This window comes from Panthera uncia, chromosome D2, assembly GCF_023721935.1.
Source record: "Panthera uncia isolate 11264 chromosome D2, Puncia_PCG_1.0, whole genome shotgun sequence".
Taxonomy (NCBI): Eukaryota; Metazoa; Chordata; class Mammalia; order Carnivora; family Felidae; genus Panthera; species Panthera uncia.
This window is the reverse complement of record NC_064818.1, coordinates 36465043-36491898: the sequence shown is the minus strand read 5'-3', so window position 1 is coordinate 36491898 and position 26856 is coordinate 36465043. Positions and strand designations below refer to the sequence as shown.

Sequence of the window (26856 nt, the reverse complement as noted above, 5' to 3'; positions counted from 1 at the left end):
ACAATGTCCTAGGTTCATTCTGCTTGCCTCCCTTTCTGTTTTTGCTAACTCCCTCTTGGGGCAGTGTGAAACCACAGCAAGAGGCAGGGATGATAGCCCTGGATGAGGGTTTGGTGTGCCTTCTCTGCCCGGGGGCTGGGAGTGCTGGCTGCCCCAGTCTGAGGGCAGGCCATCCCTCCCTGCCTTTACCTTTACCCCACTGTCTCCTTGCTCATTTATTTGTGGACATTTTCCCACCCTGGTTTAAATTTGGCTCAGTTAGCCTTTCACCTTGGGTTTGGCTTGGATTTTATTTTTCTGTGAGCGATTTCTCATTCCAGATGTGTTGCTGGCTCCATCTTAGCCTAAGGGGAAGCCCCATGGTCTTTCCAGAAAGTGGCAGAGGGGGACTTGTTCAGGGAGGCAAATCTCCTCTCCTGTGGTCGTCTGTCCTGGAGGTTAGATGTTGCATATAAAGCAGTGGCACTGTGTACCTGCGTGTGTGAAGCGCTCCATGGATGCTTGCTATCATCGCTTTTATTCTAGTCCCATCAGTGCCGGACTGCAGTCTCCTCTCGTGGAGGCTGTGGAGTAGTGGCCACGCCCCCATACACGGCTGGGCAGGATGTAAAAGGGGCCACTTTTGCAGTCAGCTTGGCAGCTCCTCAAAGTGTTAAACATACAGTTCCCGTGTGACCCAGCAGTTCCACCTCGAGGTGTATACCCGAGAGAATTGAAAACACATGTTGACACAAAAACCGGTAATGGGAATGTCCATAGCGGCATCGTTCGGAACAGCCAAGGAGTGGAAACAGTCCGGATGTCCACCGACTGATGGACGGGTAAATAAAACACAGTATATTCTCTACAGTGGAATGTTGTTCGGCATAAGAATGAATGACGTGCTGATACCTACTGCTCTATGGATGAACCTTGAAAACGTGGCGCTAAGTGAAAGAAGCCAGTCACAGAAAGACCACATGGTGTATGATTTCATTTACGTGAAATGTCCGGAACAGGGGACCCCACAGGGACTGATCGTAGACGAGGAGTTGTCTGGGCCAGAGGATTGGGAGGAGGGAGGTGAGTGCTAATGGGCACGGGTTTCCTTTCGAGGGGATGACAGTGTTCTGGAATTACGTCGCGGTCGTCACTACACAACCTTGTGGGTTTACGACCTTGTAAATACACCAACTCCGCTGACTCGTGCACTTTAAAGGGTGAATTGTGCAGTATGTGAATTATATCTTGAAAACAAGACTCCAGTTGCCACCTTGTCGTAAGAAAAATGTCTGCCCTCATGAGGCATAAAGTTTCATTGCCTCCCATTCTCTGACTTTCCTGAGGACTTTTACAGCTTGAACAAACATCCGGACTGAGATTATTCTTTCCCTTCCTCCCCTTTCCTGTTCTTCCCGCAGATGACATGGGAAGGTTTTCTCCCTGACCCCTCCAGCCCATGTCTTGTTCTCTTGTCCTTTCCTACAGCTGTGACCCTTGCGGGGGGTGGAGGGGCAGTTTATTACAACGGTCAGTAGGTTTCCCCACTTCTGGCCAGCTGGACTGGGGTCTCTTGGGACCCCAAGTGCCACCTTGGGACCCCATCAGGAAAGGAGGCTGGCTGCCGTGGGGGTGGGGGTGAGGGGACATCTCTGAACTGCCAGGACCACCTGCTGTCCTCAGCCTGGGCTGCCTCACCTTCACCAGGACTGAGGCGAAGCTCATTCTTGGGTAGGCCAGCAGCTGAGGAAGTGGGGGAGCAAGGGACACGGGGGTGGCCACAGGTTTCCTCCCCACAGGGCCCGAGGGCAAAGGTTGACCTCGCTGGACAAGGCTGGTTTTGTTGCCTGGCTCCTCCCACGCCTTGTTAACTTGAAGAGGCCCTTGCGGGGTAAATGGTGCTGTTTGACTTGCGTGTTTGCTTGAGGGATTTGTGGGGCTCCCCAGCCCTCTGCATGATTTATCTCCGAGGAAATGAGGCAGGCCTGGCGGGGAGGGGCGGCACGGGCTCTCCCACTTTCCCTGTGCGCGTGCGTGTGTCCACATGCCTGTGTGTTGGGGGAGGCTTACAGCCTGGCCGGCCCATCTCCAGGTGCCGCAGTCAGAATGCGCCATCTGGATTCTTCTTGGTTGCCCAAGAGATCCTGGGCAGAGGTTGCCAAGCCTTGGCTGGGGGAGCAGTGTCTGCTTTCTTTACTGCGGTGACACGCGCTCTTTGGTTAGAAAAGAAAAACTACAGACAACAGTGAAGTCACTCCCCCCACCGCAGCTTTTGGCGACTCCTGAAAGTTGACTTCTTTTCTCAGATATCCCGAGAAAGGGGTATTTCTTAGTTTCTGATGGGCAGGCCTCACAGAAGCCCAGCAAAACTAGTGTTTCTGACCAGTGAAGAGATGAGGGCGGTTCTCTCATCGGCCTCCCTGTGGGGTGCAGCCCAGCAGCCTGGTCCTGCTGTGTGGATGGAACCAGACCCTGGCTTTGCCCCTCCCCTGGGCCACTTCCTCCCCATCCTCGAGGGCTGGGAGAGTCGCCTGCCTGAGATGAGAACATTCCTGCCCGTCTCATCTGAGAATGCTGGACTGAATTTTAGTATTCTCTCTCACTGGGAATTGCATTAGCCTTGCTGGGAAGCTAAGCACTGTGTGTGCAGGCGTGTACATAGGTCAAGCTATCTATCTAATAAGACCATAGTCTTCTGATTATAAAAAGGAAAAATTCTACACTAATAGATAGGATGGCTTTTCAAATTCTCTGGAGTTAACTGTGGCCATGATTTTTCCAAACTTCTTCAGAGGCTTTTGATCACATTCCCCCAGGCATGATTCTGAGCCTTGTTTGTAGAGGAAAGTTGAGAAGTATTTGGGGGCCTGCGAGCCTCTTTGAGTGGATGCTGTCTGTCGGGAAAGGAATTATTCTACATGACTAGGGCTAGAACGAGAATGAGAGGGTAGAAGTCGAGGAAGGTGGATTTCAGCTCATAATAAGCAAGATCTGGTCTTGCACAGTGGTCACCTGTGGTGCTGGGCCGCGGCTGAAACAACACAGCCTGGATCCCACCACTCAGCTCAGGCTGGGAGTGAGCATCAGAAAGGATTCCGGGATCTGCTCGGGGTTTTCCCTGACTGACGCCGTCTCTCTGGGAACTTGTAACCCATCCTGGCAGCCGGTTCACTGCACTGGACTGTCACCCAGGCTCTCATCCAAGCTCCTTATGGTTAGGGCATTTGGGGGCTATTGCCCAAGGAAGAAAGGCCAAGCCACAGTGTCGACTCCAGATTCTGTTGCGGACCCGTGAAGATACCATGGCCCAAAACGAGGTCTTTGTGCTGTGCCAAGGCTGCCTTTAGAACTAGCTGCTTTCTTGAGGAGGCTTGGAGGACAAGGCAGCTGAGGAGAGCATGCTGCTGGTCTGCCCAGGGCTGCCACCTTGTGGGAAAGCCCAGGAATGGCAGCAGTGCCTTTGTTCTGCAGAAGCCACTGATGCTTTTGGAGCCAGTGGGGTTCTCACCTGGCTGAGGGGATGTTGCGAGAGTAAAACGTTTGAAGTGATTTTTTTTTAACTTTATTTTTTATTTTTCAAAATTTACATCCGAATTAGCATATAGTGAGGCAATGATTTCAGGAGTGGATTCCTTAATGCCCCTTACCCATTTAGCCCATCCCCCCTCCCACAACCCCTCCAGCAACCCTCTGTTTGGTCTCCATATTTCTGAGTCTTTTCTGTTTTGTCCCCCTCCCTGTTTTTATATGATTTTTGTTTCCCTTCCCTTATGTTCATCTGTTTTGTCTCTTAAAGTCCTCAGATGAGTGAAGTCATACGATTTTTGTCTTTCTCTGACTAATTTCACTTAGCATAATACCCTCCGGTTCCATCCACGTAGTTGCAAATGGCAAGATTTCATTTTTTTTGATTGCCGAGTAATACTCCATTGTATATATATACCATATCTTTATCTAGTCATCCATCAATGGACATTTGGGCTCTTTCCATACTTTGGCTGTTGTTGATAGTGCTGCTATAAACATGGGGGTGCACATGTCCCTTTGAAACAGCATACCTGTATCTCTTGGATAAATGCCCAGTAGTGCCATTGCTGGGTCGTAGGGTAGTTCTATTTTTAGTTTTTTGACGAACCTCCATACTGTTTTCTAGAGTGGCTGCACCAGCTTGCATTCCCACTAACAGTGAAAAAGAGATCCTCTTTCTCCGCATCCTCACCAACATCTGTTGTTGCCTGAGTTGTTAGTGTTAGCCATTGTGACAGGTGTAAGGTGGTATCTCATTGTGGTTTTGATTTGTATTTTCTGGATGGCGAGTGATGTTGAGCATTTTTTCATGTGTCAGTTGGCCATTTGGGTGTCTTCTTTGGAGAAGTGTCTATTCATGTCTTCTATTTCTTCACTGGATTATTTTTTGGGTGTTGAGTTTGATAAGTTCCTTATAGATTTTGGATACCAACCCTTTATCTGGTATGTCGTTTGCAAATATCTTCTCCTGTTATGTCGGTTGCCTTTTAGTTTTGCTGATTGTTTCCTTCCCTGTGCAGAAGCTTCTTATTTTGATGAGGTCCCAGTAGTTCATTTTTGCTTTTGTTTCCCTTGCCTCTGGAGACATGTTGAGTAAGAAGTTGCTGCGGCCAAGATCAAAGAGGTTTTTGCCTGCTTTCTCCTCGAGGATTTGGATGGCTTCCTGTCTTACGTTTAGGTCTTTCCTCCATTTTGAGTTTATTTTTGTGTCTGGTATAAGAAAGTGGTCCAGGTTCATTCTTCTGCATGTCGCTGTCCAGTTTTCCCAGTACCACTTGCTGAAGAGACTGTCTTCATTCCATTGAATATTCTTTTCTGCTTTGTCAAAGATTATTTGGCCACACATTTGTGGATCCATTTCTGGGTTCTCTATTCTGTTCCATTGATCTGAGTGTCTGTTCTTGTGCCACATTTGAAGTGATTTTTAATTGGAATGTTTGAGGTACTGTCCACAAGTCGGGACACTCCAGTCTAAAAGCTGGACCTTTTCCAGACACTGGTGGAGGCACTGATTGATGCAGAAGTCAGAACTCTTCCTTTCTCTCTTTGTGTCCTGGGCCTGTGTGGGTATGAGTCCTTGTGGGACATTTTTTTCACTCCTCACTTGTGGGCACCGCATTGGGTGATGTGCTTGGTGTCCTCCAGGCCTCACTGCCTGCACCTGGATACCTTCTAGTATCCTCAGTTTGTCCTGGACTCAGGGGCTCAGTTCTTATTTGGTGGCTTATGGAAAAGAATAATGTTATATCTCCATCTCACAATGTGCAGAAAAAAAAATATTCCATGTAGTTGAAAGATTTAAATGTGAAAAGTAAAACTAAAACTTTTTAGATAAAAATAATAGGAGAGTATCTTTGTGATCTCAAGGTAGGAAGGAGCTTTTTCAATAAAACAACCAAAGCCCAAACTGTAGAGGAAATGATTGATAGATTTTACTGTATCAACATGGGAAACTGTGGTATAACATAAGCCATATACTGGGAGACGATTTTGTAATAAATACAACTGGGAAAGGATTAGTGTCTGGAATTTAAAAATAAGTCCTACAAGAAGAGGAGAGAGAGGGGTGGGTGGGGAAGGAGGGAAGAAGGAAAATCAAAGATAGAGACAGGCAGTTCATAGACGAGAAGATGTGTGTAGTCAGTAAGCAGGAGTCATAAGGAGAATTGCTCTGTCTTTCCAGTCATTTGGGGATGGGAGTTAAAAGAGCTGTTACTCATCTATGAAATTAGCAATACTATAAAAAAATCTAACTTTCCCAATAGCCAAGAGGTAGAGACAACCCAAGTGTTTTTGACAAATGAATAGATAAACAAAATGCAGTATATATCTACCCTGGAACATTATCCACCTTTAAAAAGGAAGGAATCTCTGTCACATACTATGGCATGGATGAGCCCTGAATGCATTCTGCTAAAGGAATTAAATCCATCACAAAAAAAGAAATACTACATGATTCCATTTGTATGGGGTGCTTAGAGTCGTCAGATTCAGAGAGAGGGAATACAGAAGGGAGGCTCCTGGGGCTGAGGGGAGAGGGGAATGGGGGGGCTGTTGTTTAATGGGGATTGAGTTTCAGTTTTGCAAGATGAAAAAGTTGTGGAGGTGGGTCACACAATGGTATGAATATACATAACACTACCGAAATGGACACTTAAAAATGTAAGAAAATGGTGAAGACTATTATGGCGGCCATGTAAACTTCCATCAAACAGGCAAAGAACGCAGATGTGTTCATGTAGTGAAATCCTACTTGCGTTGCTTGACCGCATCTCAAAAGCAACATTGAATAAAAAGGAGAACACATGGTATGATACCATAAGAGATTTTTATGAATAATAGGGAGAATGAATAAAGTATTGTGCATGGAGATGGGTGGCAGCAAATTTAGGGGAGTGATTGATTCAGGAGGGGAAGGGGGGGTGCTGGCTAGAGGAAGAATGTGGTGGGGACTTTAGCAACACCCATAATGCTTTATTTCTTGGGAGAACAGTTCGAGACATGTGACAAGATAGCAGGATTAGAGCTGGGTGGTGAGTACTTTAAAATGGTGTTATATTAGGTGCTCTGCTTTTCTGTATGTTTGGAAGATATTCTGTTTTTTTCACAAAAAAAGACTTGAGACAGTAGAGTGTGCTTAGGGGTTTTCTGACTGGTTTAAGTGTGCAGCTCTTGTCTGCCACATTAAAGCATTTTTACAAAACAGTCAAGATTTTAACTGCCAGGGGCGCCTGGGTGGCTCAGTCGGTTAAGCGTCCGACTTCAGCTCAGGTCATGATCTCACGATTCATGAGTTTGAGCCCCGTGTCGGGCTCTGTGCTGACAGCTCAGAGCCTGGAGCCTGCTTCAGATTCTGTGTCTCCCTCTCTCTGCCCCTCCCCCACTCATGCTGTTTTTCTCTCTCTCTCTCTCTGTCTCTAAAATAAATAAACATTAGAATTAAAAAGATTTTAACTGCCAAAGAACCTATTATTGCTTTTTAATTTAATCTAATTTTAATTTTTTTAATGTTTATTCTTAGAGAGAGAGAGAGAGAGAGAGAGCATGCAAGTGAGTGGGGGAGGGGCAGAGAGCGAGGGAGACAGAATCTGAAGCAGGCTTCAGGCTCCGAGCTGTCAGCACAGAGCCCGACACGGGGCTCGAACTCACGAGCTGTGAGATCATGACCTGAGCTAAAGTCAGATGCTCAACCGACTGAGCCACCCAGGCACCATCCCAATTTTTTTTTTTTAACGTTTATTTTTGAGACAGAGACAGAGCATGAATGGGGGAGGGTCAGAGAGAGAGGGAGACAGAGAATCCTAAGCAGGCTCCAGGCTCCAGGCTCTGAGCTGTCAGCACAGAGCCCGATGTGGGTCTTGAACTCACGAACTGAGAGATCATGACCTGAGCCGAAGTCAGAGGCTTAACCGACTGAGCTACCCAGGCGCCCCTATTACTGGATTTTAAAAATGAGTTTGTATTTCAGTGTCCTTGTCTTGTGAGATTTCCTTTGCAGGAAAGAGTTTTGCTTGAAAGAAGAAAAAAAGAAAGCCAACTAGAAAAAAAGGGAGCAACAAAGTAACCGCCCCAAATGGGCAGATTTGTGGGGTGCCCTTCCTCTCTGATGTCTGCGATCCTGGGAGCTAGGGCTTATGTCTTAGGGGAACAGACTCACTTTCCTTGTCTCTGGGATTCTGACTTCTGGCTCTCCTTTATCATGTTTACTGAGAGCGAACATTCCCTTCCAAGGGAGTGTCTGGTACTCCTAGCTTCTGGTTCTTGGTGCCTCGAAAATCTGATAACCCTGGGTCCATGCTGAATAAGCAGATGACACCCGGTGTGTTGCAGTTGGAAGAGTTAAGCGAGCTTTTCTGGTTGAGTCCTATCATTGGAGGAGTAAGGAAACTGGAATCCAGAGATGTGGAGTGACCCACCCAAGGGCTCAGATCCCCTGTCGTGCTTAGCAGAAGTCAGAAGGCCCTTGGCAACTAATGAACTCATCTTGCTGTTTACTCGTTAGAGCGGCACCTCGAGTGAACTTCAGTACCTGTAAGTCAGAGTAGACCATCCTCTTGCTTACAAGCCTTGCATGGTTCCCATCTCGCTCAGGGTACAGTTTTTGCTTGCTGTGAGCTTTGGAGCTGTGCCCACTTCTGCAGCCCCTTTTCACTTCAGCCTTGTTTGTGGGGCTCTGACTGGAGCCCTGCCCTTCTCTTCTCTTTGTGCCTAGACCATGTGTGGTGGTCCCTGCCTCAGGGCCTTTGCACTTGTTCACCTCTGTGTGCTCTAGCTACTGCTCTTCATTTGCATCCAAGCTCAGAAGTCACCTTCTTAGAGAGGCCTCCTTAAGCCTTAGCCCCTCTATGTTTTCTTAGTAGCCCTGATTATGATCTGAAGTTATTGTAGTTATCATTTTTATAATAATAACTCTCTCTACCTCTCTACTTGTCTCTGTGTGTTTGTTTCTGCCCATGAGGATAAAAGGTCCCTAGGTCACAGTCTTTACATCACCGGCATCTAGAATATGTTAGGTACTTGTACTGGGGGTCCTCAACATCTCCCCCCAGGTTTGGTGATTTGCTAGGAGGATGTATAAGACTCAGTATATAATCACACCCAGGGCTAAAAATTTATTTCAGTGAAAGGATCCAAAGCAAAATCAACAAAGGGAAGAGGTGCGTGGGGCAAAGTCCAGAGGACTTTGCGAGTTTCTGAGAGTCCTCCCCTGCGGAGTCACATGGGACACACTTAATTCCTCTATCATTGAATTGTGACCTACTCCCTGCCCCGGGGTTTTAGTGGGGTCTGGCCGTACAGGCACCCTCTGCCGAGCATACACTGAAATTCTGGACTCCCAGGAGAAAACATGTGCTCAGCCTAAGCCATGCTCTGTCCAGTCCAGGCACGGGGAGCCCCTCTTATCACCTTGAGGAACGTTTTACATGAGTGTAGGGGACTGCTTGCCATTCAAGTTCCCAGCTGCCATCCAAGGGTCAGCTTGTTAAGCAGGTCTTTCTAAGGATAGACGTCTCGGGGCTGCAACAGTAACTCCTTTCTCCCTCTTCGGAAATATTTGTGAGTGAGTGAATTAGCCAGTGTGATTGAGAGGCCTGTGGAATCACATCTCGAGCCTCCCAAAGGCCAGAGGGTGTGGCCTCCCCTCCTTTGTCAGCAGTAATACCCCCGGACAGAGGACAGTGGTGAGTCTGCCCTTCCTCCTGTCCTCAGGTCCTTGGTAACTGTGCCTCTCTGGTCCCCAGGTGTTGAAGCACAACGGGTCGTCAGAAATTCTCAATAAACTGTACGACACGGCCATGGACAAGCTGGAGGTGGTCAAGAAGGACTATGATGCCCTGCGGAAGAGGTACAGCGAGAAAGTTGCCATCCACAACTCCGACCTGAGCCGCCTGGAACAGCTGGAGGAGGAGAACCAGCGTCTGCTGAAGCAGACGGAGATGCTGACTCAGCAGAGGGACACGGCCATCCAGCTGCAGCACCAGTGTGCCCTCTCCCTGAGGAGGTAAGAGCCGCCCGTCCGCCCGTCTCCTGTGTGCAGAGAACGGCCAGAGGGCCAAGTGGGTCTTCTGTGCCTTGGGACCGCTCTCCTTTGTGGGCTGATTGTTATCTGTAAGGCTCTCAGCCGTTCCCAAGGAATAAAAAAAAAAAAAAAAAAAAAAGGGAAGGCACAAGTGACTGTGCCTTTTCATTTGAAAAAAATTTTTTTTGGAATATTTTGGAAATGTTTTGTTGGCACTCAGTGTGGCCTGGGAATTGCACTTTTTCCTCCCGTCTTCATGAACAGCTCTGATGTGTTCTGATCACCTCGTTTCTTAGATCTTCTCATAAGCCTCTCCCTTCTGTGTCATCTACCCACCCAGCATAGGAGAGTTATTCATCCTAGGCATTGTTTCTTCTAAAATTTCACTTTTTTAAAGGTATAAAATCTGTAGGGAAGTGACCCTTGCCCTCAAACACTGTTTCGTAAGGTACATTCCTGCAGAACGCCAGTTCTCTGGAGGGTTCACTGGTGTCCTATGCATGCAGTTCTCTGGATGTAAAAGGGATTAGGAGTTGCCAGGTTATACTTAGACAGAAGTCTGCAGGACTTCTCAGAGCCTTTACTCTGATACTCTGTACTAGTCTCTCCAGGAGGGGGACACAGTGTTTCCCAATGTAAAGCCATCAGAGAACACACTTTTTTTTTTTTTTTTTTTTTTTGATGGCGCTTCCTGAAGGATTGGCATTCTAAAGAACATGCATTCACAAATGCTTCTATAGAGCTGCAGGCTCTGATTTGCAGGGTTGCCTGTGTGGAAGGTGCCTCCTGGCCAGAAGGACTGAGCTGTGTTCTCGCCCCAGTCACCCACACCCAGGCCTTATCATCTGTATCTGAAAAATGAGGTGGTTGGACTAAATGATCATTAAGTCCACGTTTACCTCTCATATGCTGCGATTCTAGCATCGTTTTGTTTTTATTTTTTAAAAATAACGTGGCTTGACTGTGGAAGAAATACACTGTTATTTCTAGTAGAGCAGAGGGCATGAAGTCCTCAGATCAACTTCTGGTATTTGTAAAGGCTGAGAAAAATTCCAGGTCCGGGGGCACCGGCACTCCGTGACTTTCCTCTGTCGGAGGTGCGGATGACCTCACTCGAAACTTCATGCTTGACTGTCCAGTACGGCGGCACGGCCTGGGCAGGTCCCCGCCCCCCGCGTCCCAGCTGCCTCTCTCCCCCAGGTTTGAGGCCATCCACCACGAGCTGAACAAGGCCACAGCCCAGAACAAGGACCTGCAGTGGGAAATGGAGCTGCTGCAGTCGGAGATGACCGAGCTGAGGACCATGCAGTTAAAAATGGCAAAGGAGTCGGAGAAGTACAAGGAGGAGCGGGATGCCGTGTACAGCGAGTACAAGCTCATCATGAGCGAGCGCGACCAGGTCATCTCTGAGCTCGACAAGCTGCAGACCGAGGTGGAGCTGGCCGAGTCCAAGCTCAAGAGCAGCACGTCCGAGAAGAAGGCGGCCAGCGAGGAGATGGAGGCACTGAGACAGGTGGGTGTGGGGCGGCTGGCCTCCCGCCTCGGGGAAGGCAGGGCGATGGGGGCCACGGCGTCCGCACTGGGAGCCTCTTCCTGTTTGGTCTGCGTGCTGGCTGAGTTATCGAGTGCGGCCTGGGTAGCTGCTGAGCTCACACTTGGGGTCCGGCTCTAGCATGGCCGCAGGGCATGCAAAGGGAAGTCCGGCTGTGGTCTGGCCCTTGGAGCTTAGAGCGTAGCAAGAAAGTCGCAGGACATGCACAGACAAGCGTGGGCTCCGCTCATAGACACTCTCACACCCAAACCCTTGGTTAAGTGATTGGAGATCAGCCTTGTGTTGACGGTCAGTGTGTGTCTCAAAGATTTGCTCACTGAGAAGCAAGATCCCAAGGACAAGGGCTCAAAGCCATCCATACCTTTGGCCTTGTGAATTCAGGAGAGCACCCTCAAGGATTTTTTTCCCCTCTACATCTGAGGAGTCTGCTCTTTAATGTTTATTTATTTTTGAGACAGAGAGAGACAGAGCATGAACGGGGGAGGGTCAGAGAGAGGGAGACACAGAATCTGAAACAGGCTTCAGGCTCTGAGCTGTCAGCACAGAGCCCGACGCGGGGCTCGAACTCACGGACCGTGAGATCATGACCTGAGCCGAAGTCAGCCGCTTAACTGACTGAGCCACCCAGGCGCCCTGGAGTCTGCTCTTTAAAGGGATCATCTGGACTCCAGCTGGGAAGATGTGATAGTAGGTTGAGCACAAGGCCCTTCTAAAGCCTTGCTCCCTGGGGCCCATGGCCTCCAGGTTCAGCGGCTAGGGGTTGAGTAGCGTCAGAACTGAGCCAGAAAGCGTGACTCCTGAGTGATAAGCAAGGAGTCTCTACATCCTTCCTACCTGAGCCACCTTGGCCTTGTTGCTAACACATTTTTCCCTCAGGTTCAGGTGTGCGCTTCTGGGGCTTGTGTGGACTGGTGGACTCGTCCTATTTGAGATTCCCTTCCCATCCTGTTGGTTGATCTGCTTAGAGCTGCTGAAATTGATCACAGCAGACTTTTATCCCATTGAAATAGTTCTCCATTCCTGCCTCTCCATTCTACTTGCTCTGCAGCTCTGTTAGAATGCAGTCTTTAAGACTGGTCTGTGAGAAGAGAAAAGCAAGGTGTTAAACGTCGGGCAAGTAGGCAGGAGCAGCATGCATTAGATTAGTGTACCCAGCTCCCTCCAGACTGAGCATGAGGCAGGGCTGATGCCTGAGGGGTGGGCCAAGGCCTGTGAGGGTCTCTGCAGACAGTGATGCCTCCTTATGCCCAGGCGGCGTGAGGGGCTGTGGGAATGTAAGGGACAGGGCCCTGTGCTTGGAGAGGGGCGCTCCTCAGTCATGGGACCTCCTACCTCTCTGGGCCTTAGTTTCCTCATCTACAAAATAGAGATAATAGCAGTGCCTCACAGGGTAGCTGTGACAGTCCAATGAATGCATGTGGAAAACACACTTAGAATGGTGCCCCGTAAAGTAGGAATGATTTGAGTGTTTACTTTATTGTTAAGATGATTATTATGCCTGTCTGGATCTTACTGCCTCTTGGGACTAGGGTGAGCACTATGAAGTTGTTTCTGTAGGCAAAAGTGGGCCAGATGGGAGCGATTTAGTATAAGGGGGGCCGGGGGTGGGGCTGGTGAAACTTCTCCAGGCCGTGAGGACGAAAGCCTCATGAAAAGGAATATCTACTTTGATGAAATTTTTACAAGACCATGATGAAGGAATTTTTAATAAGCACAGATAACGTATTAGGACTTGGGCATTGTGCCAGAGAAACCATCCCTTCGTTTTTTCATTCTGGTATCTGAGAGCTTAACTGTTGGGGGAAATGTGGATATTAAAGAAGGAAGACAAAACGATGAAGAAGGAAACTTTGGAAGTGACTAGTCAGTCACTGAACGAAAAGGTCCAGGAGAATGTGTAAAAGGCGTGGAAGGTGGTAGGACAGCAGCCCCCTCGAGGGGTTTTCAAGGTTCTGGAGGTTAATGGTGCTCTTGTAGGGGTGTGATAGAGCTCCCAGTTTCCCGTGGTGCCAGCAGCTGGTGGCAGTCTGCCGTCCCCCCCTTGCTCCCAGCACTCAGCGTGCCCTTCGGCCTGGAGCCCAGTTTCTGGGCCTTCGCAGGGGGCATTGGCTGGATGCCAAGTCTGCCTGTCAGCTGAGGCAGGAATCTTTTCTAGGCACTGTTCCGAGTCAGCGGGCCGGACAGGAGAAGCTCTGCTCCCGCCCCGGCAGTTCCCAGAGCTGAAACGCTCCGCTCCTTCTCCAGTTTGTCTGGCTTCTCAGACAAGACCACTCCCCACCTGGCCAGAGGAGGCCGGGTCTGTGGCCTTGGCGGTCCTGGCCTTGAGGTGCCGTTGGGAGGGTCTTATCTCCCCCATGGTCTGATGAGTCCCCTTGGGATTGACCCCGTCTCTGTCCAGCAGCCGCCTCCTGGCAGGGTCAGCCGAGGTTGGCCTTCTAGCCAGGCTGCCTCCCTAGTCTCGGAACTGTCTTCATTGTGCTCAGCTGAGGAGGGGGTTCCTTTTCTTTCTGACAGACTGTGTGTTCTCTACACTGTTCCTTTCTCTTTGTTCCTCCCTCTTCACTGACCCTCTTTCCTGGCTCACCTCACCCCACCCCTGCCGTTCTACCCTCTTCTCTGGAGTGCATTTTGTGGTGAAAAGAGGGCTTTGGGGGGCCTGTTAGGGTCTTTGCCTGGCTCTGGATGCTGCCCTCTCTGCAGCTTCCCCCTCCCTGAATGGCCGTGTCCACAAGGGCCTCCCTGTCTAGGGCTGCTGCACCAGCCTCTGGCCGCTGGCTGACCAGGTCCCGTGAAGGCTCACTGCCCTCAGGATGGGAAGGAACTGCCTGGGGCAGCTGGTCCCTGCTACTGGGAAGCTGTGGGGCACCGCTGCCTATCACAGAGGTTCTTCTAGATGACAAGTTATGTCCCAAGACCAGCCTCTCTGGCAGAGCTCCTGTCCCATAGAAAGGCCAGCTTGGTCACTCAGGCTGGCAGTGGCTTCCCGTGTCCCTGCCTTCCTGCTGTACCTCTGACTTGCAGTATTGTGGCGCTGAGCTCGGTGTGGGGGCGACAGAGTGAGAGCCGCGTGTGACGGGGGGGGGGGGGGGGGGGGGGAGGAAGTACTGTTGGACAGGGAGGACAAGCAGGGGAGCGCGAGGGCGTTCCAGGAACTTAGAGGCTGTCACATGTTGCCCAAATAGAAGAGACCAGTGCGCTCAGGGTGGGCTGCCCGCTCGGGGAACATTGCCCTCTCCCTGGACCCTGGTGAGCCTCTGCTGGGTCTTTCTTGTTGGCTTCGTGCCTGGCCCCAGTGAGTGTCTCGTGAAAGCCAGTCCCTCTCTTCCCGAGCCTGTGGCCCCACGCTCCCCCAGGGCGGACAGAAGGAGGTACGTGTTGGGGGTGCTGTGGCAGAGTAAGACCTGGCCCTGGCAGGCACAGCACGGTGCAGAGCAGGAAGCCCTGGAGTGGCCATGGGAGACCTGGGATGGAGTTCAGCTCCTGGCTGATGGGTGGGACCTGGGACCAGTCACTTCCTGGGCCCTGAGCACCCTCATCCGAATTATCCAGGGACCGGATGAAGGGACCTCAGCTCCCAGCTCTATTGCGCTTTTAAAATACTCCTTGTTCTTCTCCCCTCAGTAAAACCAAGTCTTGTGCTTCTTGTGTTTCTCACATGGACACGGTGTTTGGGGAGCGAATTCATTTTGGAGATGAACAATTGGGGGAGAGGGTGGGAGCTGTCTAACACCCGGGGCTGGCCTCCAGTGTGTCACCTCAGGCCAGAGTGCAAAGACCTTTCAGTGACACCATATGGAAACACGTTTCTTATATCAAACTACTAACACATAAAACACCGAGTAAAGTGTTAATTTAAGTGTTATCGTTAAACCTACTATTTATAATAAATTCTTGACATCTTTAATAGCAGTAATCAGTTTTCAAAAAAATGGCAAACTAGACAGACTCCCAACACTGCAGGAAAGTGGGGAAAATCAAAACCGAAGTGCTTTGAACTGATGTTGGGAAATGTGAGGTCTGAGCACGAGCATACCAACCACTGTGTCACTCTGGGTTAAGGTGTACTTTCTGTGCAGACTTTTTTCCAGCTTCTCCTGGGTCTGTACTCAAGAGAGGAGGGGTGATTGTGAGATGACTCCGTGTACTTTCCTTTCTTTCCTCATCCTCGTCTGTCGTCTGAACCTTTGGGATCTTTTTGAACGTGTGTATCAGGGGCTGCGCGTCCGGCTCCTCTGCGGAGGGTGAGCCGTGGAGTCCGCAGAGGCCTTCTTGCTGTGTTTGTCGTCTTTATTCTTTCTGCAAAGAGGGGGGGATTCCTGGCACAGACATCAGTGCCTGCCTCTTGTGTCCTGTTTGTACTTTGCTTCTGAAAGCCCTTGAGCCGAAGTGGGATTCCTCCTGCAGTAGATGCTCACTGTGTCCTTTGTCGTTTTCCCCGTGTTTTCTAAGGGTTAGAGAGACGCAGAGGGAGCTGTCTACATGAGAGCTTCCAGGCGTTTGACTTGAAACTGTAGCAGAGCATGTAATGCTTTGAGGAGGTGTCAAGATGCAAATGTTTCAGATTTTGGCTTTTTTTTTTTTTTTTAACGTTTATTTATTTTTGAGACAGAGAGAGACAGAGCATGAACGGGGAGGGTCAGAGAGAGAGGAAGACACAGAATCTGAAACAGGCTCCAGGCTCTGAGCCATCAGCCCAGAGCCTGACGCGGGGCTTGAACTCACAAACCGCGAGATCATGACCTGAGCCGAAGTCGGATGCTTAAGCGACTGAGCCACCCAGGTCCCCCTCAGATTTTGGCTTTTTAAACAAACTGAGAGACGCAGGATTTCACCAGCAAAGATGCTGGTGTATGTTAAGATTTAAAAATAACTCCGTGTGCCAGAGCATAAAAACCAGTCTTGCAGACACAGAGGGTTGGGAATTATCATGATCGACGTCTACACCCTTCACTGCAGTCAGTCCTTGTGTCATTATGTTTTGACAGGAGAGCTCTTGAGAGACACACGATACGTGATGTGAGCCTTGCGAGTGGCAGGGAGGAGGAGCCTGGAGCAAGCACTCCAGGGGAGGCATTCCACCTGCGCCACTGAGACCTCGGCCACACGGCACAGGGGCTGGGGTTCTGGTCCAGGATCTGCTCTGTGGGGCTGGGAGAGTTTGGACTGGACCCTACCTAATGTCACTAGGCGTCTTGAGTATGGCTGTGGGACATGGAGTCACCGGGGGTGCAGGTGCATGGCAGGGATGTGTTGGGATGGGCTCAGGCTAGGATCCCATGTTTCCCCCCATCCAGCTTCTGAGGGTTCAGCCCAGCTCCTGCACTGGCTGGAGGGTGCTTCTCACCCGAAGGCTCACTAACTACCCTGTCTGCTTGCCCCTTGACCCCACCAGATGAAAGACACGGTGACAATGGATGCTGGGAGAGCCAACAAGGAGGCTGAAATCCTTCGAAAGCAATGCAAGGCTCTGTGCCAGGAACTGAAGGAAGCCCTCCAGGAGGCGGACGTGGCCAAGTGCCGGCGGGACTGGGCCTTCCAGGAGCGGGATAAGATCGTGGCGGAACGGGACAGCATCCGGTATGGGCAGCCCCTGGGCTGGTGTGGGCTCTCATCTCTCCACCATGCTCTGGGTCTCTGGGGATGGTCGGAGTCACTTGCCGTATGTCCAGGTAAGGTGGGAGTGACCGTCGTTCCTCCCTTCTCACCTGAGGTGGTGCCCCAGCCTTGCTTCATAGCGTTAGAAGTGTCTGCTGCAACCTAGCTGTCTGCATGTGCGTGGAGACTGGGTGAGACCCTCCCCCTGCCATGAGGTGGCACAAAGACAGGGTTTTCTCTTAGGGGACTTCTGATGAAATGGACATATCAAAAATGCACTCTTTTAGTTGGTATTCTTTGGGCACCTGCTGTGTGCCAGGATGGTGGGTCCCTCATACAAGGACACCCTGGGACTCCCGGACAGGTGTGGTGCCCTGGAGGGGCCAGCGCTGTGGGGGCCACGGCAGCTTTGTCGGACAGGGCAGCAAGGGAGGGTCACAGTTAGAATGGTGAATTCCAGGGTCACAGTTAGAACTGTGATGGGGCACTGGGGGAACAGGTGTGGAGTCTCCCCAGAAAGCATGAGCTTGAACTTAAGCTCGAGTGGAGGTTTTCCAGGTGGAGGAGGGGGATGGGTGTTACAACCTGAGGAAACATGAACAAAGATGTGTGGTTTGCTCAGGGCAGGGACATGCTCGTGGACTTGGGGGAGTCCCAGGAGAGGTGGCTGATGGGGTTCCTGAGGACAGGCTGTAAGGGCCTCGAAAGGGCAGCCCGGGAGCGTAGCCTTAATTCTTGGCGGGGGTAGAGCCACGAGGGGCTGTGGTGGTGCTGGTGGTGATTTGGTCATTGAGAGTTTGCGAACGATCCCTGTGGTTAGAGACTGACGTCTACCCGGGCTGCTCAGGAGATGAGGGTTCAGGGTTGGAGGGATTGGGGGCCATGGAGAGGTGGGGACCAGCCCTTAGGTGCCATCCTATGACAGGATGCAGTTCTGGAGGTGACCCAGAGCACGCGTTCCCTGGCTGCCAGGTCACCTATCCCTACCTTCTCTGAATGGCTGAGGTGGTGCTGGGGCCCCAGGAGCCACGCATCCTTTGGTGGGGAATTGTCAGGCCTGCACTTTGCACTCACCTGCACAGAGACTGCACAGGGCTGCAGAGACGATGGAGACATTATTGCTGTCCAAGTGGGGGGCTCAGTCTAGTTGCAGGGTGGGAGACAGCTCTAGAAAGGCCTGCATGGGGGTAGTTATGAGGCATGTGGTAGGTGATGGGATAGCAGGGCCTGGCCGGTGGGCTGCGGCTATGTTGAGGGCAAAGCAGCGGGAAGAGCACTGGATGTTCAGAACCCGTTGCCCAATAACTGCGGAGGTGTCTCCTTCCTGGTCCTCAGCATCTTTTCTGTCCCTGGATGGGGTTGGCCTGGGTGGTCTCCCCTCCAGATTTTCCAGCACTCCTGTGCATTTGGAGGCAAGGCAGGCACCTGGGGTGTCTGGGGGATAGGCCATGAATCCTCTGCCCCCTTACCCTCACGGTGACCTTGGCCTCTGCCCTCTCTGCCAGGACGCTCTGTGACAACCTAAGGCGGGAGCGGGACCGGGCGGTGAGCGAGCTGGCCGAGGCCCTGCGCAGCCTGGATGACACTCGCAAACAGAAGAATGACGTCAGCCGGGAGCTCAAGGAGCTCAAGTATGTTGGGGCAGGTGCCTGCGTGGGGGGATAGGGTGGGCGCCTGCCTGGGGGTGTAGGGGCCCCTCTGCGGGCAGGGCAGGGTTGTCTGTCCCTTCACAGGCTTACTCTGTCGGCCTGTAGAATGGGTCTGAATGCCACCTCCATGCGGAGAGGTAATTAGACATTCTTAGGCCATCACAGAAGATGGCAGCCCTTTTGTGAGCACACGGAGACGGGCAGGCACCGTGTGCAAAGGTACATAGGAAGGAAAGTCTCTATTCAGAGGCAGTGCATTTGGGGACAGGCATGCATGTACTGTCCATTCATTCATTCATTTGTTCCCTTTCTACCTCATTCATTCACCACCTCTAGGATTTACCAAGCGCCTGCTCTGTATGGGCCAGGCCTGTGGGAGGCCCTGGGGGAGCTGAACAGAGGACCAGGTCTCTGTCTGTGGGGCTCACAGCACACAGGAGAGACAGACCACCATTCAGTAGTCCGTTCTGCCTGTGTCATGCGGATGCCCATGTGAGAGAGACTGGGGTGTCAGGCAGCCTCCCCTCGGTTATAGCACTGCACCCAGGGTTGTGATTCAGGACATGGTGACCCTGAGCAATGGACTGAAAATACAAAGATCAAAGTTAAAAGGAGAGATTGGCAGAACCCAGGAGCTGTCACTGTAGGGTAGAACGAGGCTGTCCTGAGAAGCAGTGGCTGTCTGTTCTGAGAAACTTGATCAGCTGATAGAGTGGTATAGGGTGGTGAGGAGCGTGAGTGTGAGTGTGCAAGCCTTGCTTGCTCGAGCAACGCCTTTCACACGGAGTGACAGCTTTCCCTCCCTCCCCATTCAGTAACCTCTAACATGAGCCAACCAGCTTTAGTTATTAGATGAAAACCCAGAACCTTTTGGGCTTGAGTACTCTAAAGAAAATCTCAGGGGCTAAGAGGCAAAGTGAAGCACTCTCTCCAGAGACCCACCTTGGGTCTAGCAAGTGATGGAATCAAATTAAGGTAAAGCCTGGCCCCTGGGGGCTTGAGCTCGGGAGAAAGTTTTGCATTTTAATTGAGCTGGAATTGCCTGGAGCTTCTAAGGAAGTCAAATTCCACTTGTTGTTCTGCATGTTTGAATTTGCACCTCCTCTTTGTTAAGCTTTCTAACTGGTGCTGCTGCTCAGGGACCCCCCCAGTCTGCAGAGGCAGCAGACATGCCCCGGAGGATGAGAGATGAGCAGGTGCAGTGAGCATTAAACACAGAGCTTCAGGCTGCACAGGGCTAGTGGGGGTCGTGTCCAGGGAAGGAGGCTTTGGGGCTCTGCCTTGAGGCTGGGTGGCATTCTGGAGCCGGCCAGTGAGAGCACAGCCCAGACAGAGATGTGGACCTGCAAGCCTGTCCATTTGAGAAGGAACCAGAAGGAGGTCATGAGTATGCCCCAGAGCCCAGTAGGCAGTACCGATGAACTGTAAAGGCTGGGTGCGGGTTTTAGGACAAGGGGTTTCAGGTGCAAGTTCCTGGGGGATAGTACAAAGTTTCTGAGTCTTTTTTCATCTCGTAACTGGGTCTTTCTTAGAGCTTAAGTGTTTGTATATTGGTCAAATCCAACTTACTGATTTTTAATTTCTAATTTTTTAATTTTGTTGTTATGTTTTTATTTATTTTGAGAGAGAGAGAGAGTAGGAAAGGGGCAGAGAGAGAGGGGAAGAGAAAATGCCAAGCAGGCTCCACGCTGTCAGTGCTGAGCCAGACTCGGGGCTCAATCTCATGAACTGTGACATCATGACCTGAGTCGAAATCAAGGGTTGGATGCTTAACTGACTAAGCCACTCCAGGTGCCCCAATTTTTAATTTTTAATTGAGTGTATGATGTCTAAGGACCCTTAACGCTTCATCTCAAAGATTTTCTCTTGTATTTTCCTTTTAAACGTGTTACAGCTTTATTTTATACATTTCAATGTGTGATACGTTTTGAGTTACTTTTTCTGTAAGATGTGACGTGTAGATTGGGGCTCAGTTTTTTTTTTGCCATGGGTGTGCAGGCGCTCCAGCGTCACTGGTCAAACGCTGTCTTTCTTCTGCTGAAGTACTTTAGTACCTCTCATACTTTGTGGGGGTGTCTCTGGATTCTTCATTCTGTCCCAGTGATCTCTGTGTCTGTCCTCCTGCAATTCTGCAATGTCTCAATTACTGTAGCTATAAAAAAAAGTCTTAAAATCGAGTAGAGTTGATTCCTCCCACTTAATGTTTCATTTTCAGAATTGTTTCAGCTATTCTGATTCCTTACCTTTCTCTCCCTGTGTGTTTTAGAATAATCTTGTCTGTATCCACAAAAAAGTGTTGCTGGCATTTCTCAAGGAATTGCATTAAACCCTGGGTTAAGTTTGGGAAGACTTTGACTGTTTTTTGAATAAACCTCTATGAAAATGCCTTGATAGCTAAGAAGCCTTGGCGTGCGGCTCCAGATTTATTGGGAAGCTGGCATGGAGTGTGAGAGGGAGAGGAACCTCCTTTGGCTCTCACGGTGGCCTTCCTGCCTTCTGAGCTGTGACTTGGGTGGGATGTGTTGCCTCCCTGGGGACCATCGTCATAGCCCTCTCTGTTCCTAGGGAGCAGATGGAATCCCAGCTGGAGAAAGAGGCTCGGTTCCGGCAGCTGATGGCGCACAGCTCCCACGACTCGGCCATCGACACAGATTCCATGGAGTGGGAAACGGAAATTGTGGAGTTCGAAAGGGAGACGGTGAGCTGCCCTGATGTCTTTACTCCCTTTGAACGGGGGGTGGGAGAGGATGCCCCCCTTGTGAGGTTCCCCCATTTCTCGGCTGTTAGTTTGGGGCTTTGGCTTTTCTTGCCAGGGTGCATGCATCCTTTCCCTGCCCTTGTCCAAGCTGGGTTGTGACAGGTTGGTGTCCGTGGCCCCTCCAGCTGCGGCTGGAGACAGTGCATGGAGGGCAGAGGGCAGAGCAGGGCTCTTCTGTAGGGACGTGTGTCTGCAGTAGCTGGAAGGGGCATATGGCAGCTGCTCCGGGCTTCATCCTGTGGTCTGAGTGCCCCATCAGACATGGTGAAGGAGCAGTCCTCACAGAGAAGCAAGTGGCTTGAGGTTTCAGAGTGAAATGTTTCTAATCACTGCTTTATAAAGTGTGTGGCTACTGCTCTTTTGACAGGAGGATATTGACTTGAAGGCACTTGGGTTCGATATGGCAGAAGGTGTGAATGAGCCTTGTTTGCCGGGGGACTGTGGGATATTTGTCACTAAAGTGGACAAAGGAAGCATTGCTGATGGCCGCTTACGGTAAGAGTGGAGGAGGCCCAGGCTCTGGAGGGAAGGGGGGCCCTCTGACCCAATGCAAGGGACCCAGGGAGTCAGGTGGCTGTTAAGTGAGTGCACCCCAGGGTCTGGGGGACTCGAAGGCTCAACTGCTAACATTACCCTTAAAGGAGACTCTGTGACTCATGGCGGCCTTTGCGTCTGACCTTTCCACAGGCCCCAGGTGCTGCCCTTCACATTTCTAGGTAGGAAAAGGCTCAGGCAGTATGGGTGAGAGTTTAGGATGTGCGTTGCATGCCCATGCCATGAAATAGCAACGAGAATAAACTACCGTTTGCTAAGTGCTGGTTTAGGCCCCTTGTATAATCAATTCATTAATTTTTGAAATCCAGTGAGGTAGGTCTGTACTCTGCTATTGGCCCCATTTTACAGATGAGGACACTGAGGTGTGGAGGCGCTAGGTCACACAGCTAGTAAGTGGTAGGGCCAGGATTGGCACCCAAGCAACCTGGCCCCAGCATCTGTGAGTGTAGCCATTTGAGCCTGCTGAAGAGGAGATCTTTCTGAATGTGTGTGCGGGGCAACCGCTTTCTGGCACTCATCTCCTCAGACTAGAGCGGTGGGGCCTGCCCACTGGTCCCAAGGCCTGAGCAGGTGCTGACCTGGCTGTGCCCCTCCTCAGGGTCAATGACTGGCTGCTGAGAATCAACGATGTGGACCTCATCAACAAGGACAAGAAGCAGGCCATCAAGGCCCTCCTCAACGGGGAGGGGGCCATTAACATGGTCGTGCGGCGGAGGAAGTCCCTGGGCGGGAAGGTGGTCACACCACTGCACATCAACCTGAATGGACAGAAAGGTAGTGGGCCTGCCAAAGTGCACAGAGCACCTCAGATGGCGGGGCAGACCCCTTTTTTGTGCAGAGGGGATGCTTCTGAGTTACTGATGCCGTTAAATGCAGTGCGTGTGCATCCCTGGCTGGGGGCCACCCGGGTCCTGGGTCTTGCCGGTCTCTGGGTGTTTGATTCACCAGACCAGACGTCACTGAGCCTCCGGGTGGTCTGACCTGGCCCGGGTGTTGGGACGGGCAGGTCGCAGTCTGCGAATGTTCCCTTCTGAAGGGAATGTTGCCTCCTAAAGACAAGGTGGGAGGACCAGAGGGCCCTGTGACCGGCGTGGGGATTAACTGGATATTCCCCATGTCTGCCCTGTGGTTCACAGACAGCGGCATCTGTCTGGAGAATGGCGTATATGCTGCTGCCGTGATGCCTGGAAGCCCGGCCGCCAAAGAGGGGTCCCTCGCCGTGGGAGACAGGATTGTGGCGGTAAGCCTCAGGGCGGGGCTGTCTGCCCCACATGATGAGTAGATGCGATTTGAGAGATTGAACAGGAAGTAACGAACAGAGATTTTATGTTAACCTTGTTCGTTAAATGGGAACAAACTTTTTTTTTCTCATAGTGTGTTTCCTTTGATAGTAGAAAATCAGGAAATAGAAACTTTAGGAAGAAAATAAGAATCCTAATTGCTACCACCTATAGATAACCTTTATGAACATTTTAAATGTATTTTTCTGTAGCCTTTATTCTGCACATGAATCTGTATTTAGGTCAGTTTAAAGAAGATAGCATCTGCATGTGATTTTTAAAAAAATCTTATTAAACATTATGTCCATTACTTTTTTTTATCACCAAAGTAAGACATGTGCCATAAAACAGTTAAGCAATACAGAAATGTAGAAAGTGGTAGTCCCCTCTTTTCCTTTTAATCCTGCTCCTGGAGATATTCTTTGCCCCCACTTGCAAGATGTGCTCCCAGCAGACCGTATGTCTCTTACAGATCTATATACACAGACAAAGATTTCTGGTGTTTGTTTGCTTTTTGTTTTTTTAATTTTTAACGTTTATTTATTTTTGAGAGACTGAGAAACAGCACTAGTTGGGGACGGGCAGAGAGAGGGAGACACAGAATCTGAAGCAGGCTCTAGGTTCCGTGCTGTCGGCACAGAGCCCGACATGGGGCTTGAACTCATGAGCTGTGAGATCATGACCTGGGCTGAAGTCAGATGTTTAACCAACTGAGCCACCCAGGCACCCCAGGTTTTTGTTTGCTTTTTAAGCAAATCATTTTGCGATTCCACATCATGGATACCAAATTGATCCTCATTACTTTTATCTACCTCATGGTATTCAGTTGTGCGGTAGTTTAAAGCATGCCCCCGTTGTGGACAGATACATTGTTTTGAGATTCTGCCATTGCAAACCACCCTGCCATGAACTTTACCTGTGTGCACAGACCTTTGGGGGACACCCAGTGGCATCCCTGGTGATCAAATCCCAAAATTCTGTAAGATTATGAAGTCTAATTTAGTATTTCTGACTAACTCTTTAAGATCAAAGACACACACACACACACACACACACACACACAATCCCAGCTGTATAAAAGATGCACATGATGATAACCTTTTTCTCTGGTTCTAGACTCCTCATCTACCAGTTCCCATTATTCTGTTTTCTTCCAGGAATATTCAAAACATTTATATCTCCCTCTTTTTTCTTTTGTTTTCTTTCTCTTTCTTTTCTTTTTTCTTTTATTTCCTTTCCTTTCCTTTCCTTTCCTTTCCTTTCCTTTCCTTTCCTTTCCTTTCCTTTCCTTTTTTCTCTTTTATTTTCCCTTCCCTTCCCTTCCCTAACCCTAACCCTAACCCTTCTGTTCCCTCTCTTCCCAGGTGTGATCATAATATTCTCACTTGCTAACCTCATTTTTTGTTTCCCACAGCGTGCCCTGGAGAGTCTTCTGCATTTACATCTTTAGATCTGCCTAGGTCATTTCAGTAACTGCATATTCCTTAGGGGCAGCTGCTCAAGCCATTAACCAGCAGACAGGACACCTTTGCAGTGCAGCAAGGCTTTTGCTCCATCCCTCCATGGGGGCCCACGGGGTGAATTCCTGGGTGGGGGATTGCCGGATCAGTGGGCATAAGCAGTTAGTATTTGACATGATCTTTTCCCATGTGGTCAAGGAGATTGTGGCCTTTTTGATCCCACCTGCAGTGCGTGGGGGAGTGCATTGCTTTGCATCTTTGCCAGTGTTTTTCAGATTTTGGGGGATGCCAGAATTTAAAACCAAGATGGCCATTGTGAAAAATGATAAGATGTGGAAAATTATGAAGAAAAAACCCAGCCAAATTAATCTACCACTCCAAAATAATCACTCTGCCTATTTTTTTTAACTTTTGATTTTGAAATGATTACAGAAATACTTCAGTTACAATATTAAGTAAATAGTATTAAAAACTAAATAAAGTGGTGAAGGTAGTACAGGCGGGTCCTATGTATGCTTCATGCAGTTTTCCCTAATGGTTATGTTTTGGACGACTAATATCAAACCCAGGTGATTGATATTGGAACCGTGTGTGTTTATTTCCACGTCATTTTATTATCATGATTTAAGTGGCAAAAAATTTGAGCTACAGAGCTGTTCCACCAGAACAAAGATTTCCCTCCTGTTACCCCTTTATAGGAACATCCACAACCCTGCTCTCCACACCCCCCATACATAACATCTGGCAGTTAATTTGCTCTCCATCTGTATAATTCTGTAATCTTGAGGACATTATATAAGTCAGTATGTGGCCTTTGAGATGGGCTGTTCCACCAAGCATGGTGCCATGAGATCCATCAGGTGGCTGGGGGCCCCGTCAGTGTGTCCCTGTTGGTGCTGAGCAGTATCGCATGGTCTGGTGGCATCCCAGTCTAACCATTCACACTTGCACATACGTGTGTTTTAAAGATTGGGACACATCTGAGAGAAATGGGGACAGAGGTTCAGGCCTAAGGGATTGTGAGAATCTTTGTGAACAGTTCACAAAGGCCTTTCACACCATGATCTCATCTTCGGTCTCCTCCTGCCCCAGGAGGCAGGCATGTTCATCTTCCATTCTGTACGTGAAGGAGTTCTGAGCCGTGGTCCTTTGTCACACAGTAGGCAGCAGTGGAGCCTGGTTGATCCCCCAGGATGCTTGGTGTTCTGGTCCCAGTCAGACAAGCAAGAGAGTGCTTGCCCCGAGAGCAATGCCCCGAAAGTGATTGTAAGCCTTCGTCTTTTCTTTGCCTCGAAAGCCGCTAAACTGGATTCCTCAGGCCTTCATCAGGGAGGGCCTGTCTCTCCTTTGCTGACTCCAGACTTGGGCACCACTTGTATAGAATCAGGCCCACTGTCCAGAATGGGCAGGCAGAGACCCTGAGCTGGGGGTGGGCCTGACAAAGCTCTATGTTTGGCCCTAGATCAATGGCATTGCCCTGGACAACAAGTCTCTGAATGAGTGTGAATCTCTGCTACGTAGCTGCCAGGACTCCCTGACCCTCTCCCTCCTGAAGGTAAGGGCCCCTGCCCCACACCAGCTGCTCTCATCGGCTGCGGGGCAGGCAAAACCTCAGCTCCATACACCCGAGCTGCTACTCTGCATCCCTGGGATCCTTGTATAAAGGGTATTGATTTACAGAGTGCAGGATGTGCATGAACCCTGATCCTGGTCTCAAAACAAAAATGGGGTGACTGGGTGGCTGAGTCAGGCATCCAACTCTTGGTTTCAGCTCAGGTCATGATCTCACGGTTCGTGGGTTCGAGTCCCGCATGGGGCTCTGTGCTGCAGCACAGAGCCTGCCTGGGATTCTCTCTCTCCCTCTCTGTGTCTCTTCTCTGTTCTCTCTCTCAAAATAAACTTAAAAAAAATTTTGTTAAACAAAACAAGACAGCTATGAAGGACATTTTGAGGACAGTGGGGGACATTCAAATCTGGACTAAATAATTAGATGATCTTAGGAACTTGATTTTCCTGGGTACAGTGATGGTATTGGGGTTTATAGAGGCAAATGGCCTTATTTAGGGGACATGCTAAGGTTGTTAGGGGTGGGATGTCATAATATTTGTCACTTTCAAATGTTTGCAGTATGGATAGATACAGTTTGGTAAAATACTGTTGAATCTAAATGGTGGGTTTATGGACATTTGTTGTACTTTTCTCTCAACTTTTCTGCATAGTTGAAAAGATTTATAATAGAGACTGAGAAAAGTGGGCCCATCCACTTCACTGAGAGATGTTTTTAAAAACTAATTATCTTAAAATTAATAGACTTTTTGGGGCAGTTTCAGGTCTATAGAAAAATTGAGCTAGTACAGAGAGTTCTCCTATTCAACCCTTCTGCTTCCCCTGTTAGCATCTTGCATTAATGGGGTTCATTTGTTGCAATTGATGAATTATGATGAATTGATGTATATATGACATACATATTTTAAACGTTTA

General features: G+C 49.8%; 1 protein-coding gene across 1 annotated transcript in view; it reads left to right on the top strand.

Moving 5' to 3' along the window:
• DLG5 (discs large MAGUK scaffold protein 5) overlaps positions 1-26856 on the top strand; it is a 124989-nt gene that overhangs the window by 66971 nt on the left and 31162 nt on the right. The window contains exons 6-14 of the mRNA XM_049645265.1: positions 9249-9508; positions 10727-11039; positions 16471-16655; positions 18179-18304; positions 20888-21020; positions 21448-21575; positions 22234-22409; positions 22772-22875; positions 25838-25930. Of these exons, the coding sequence (XP_049501222.1) occupies positions 9249-9508; positions 10727-11039; positions 16471-16655; positions 18179-18304; positions 20888-21020; positions 21448-21575; positions 22234-22409; positions 22772-22875; positions 25838-25930 (1518 nt within the window). The remainder of the gene's footprint in view (positions 1-9248; positions 9509-10726; positions 11040-16470; positions 16656-18178; positions 18305-20887; positions 21021-21447; positions 21576-22233; positions 22410-22771; positions 22876-25837; positions 25931-26856) is intronic.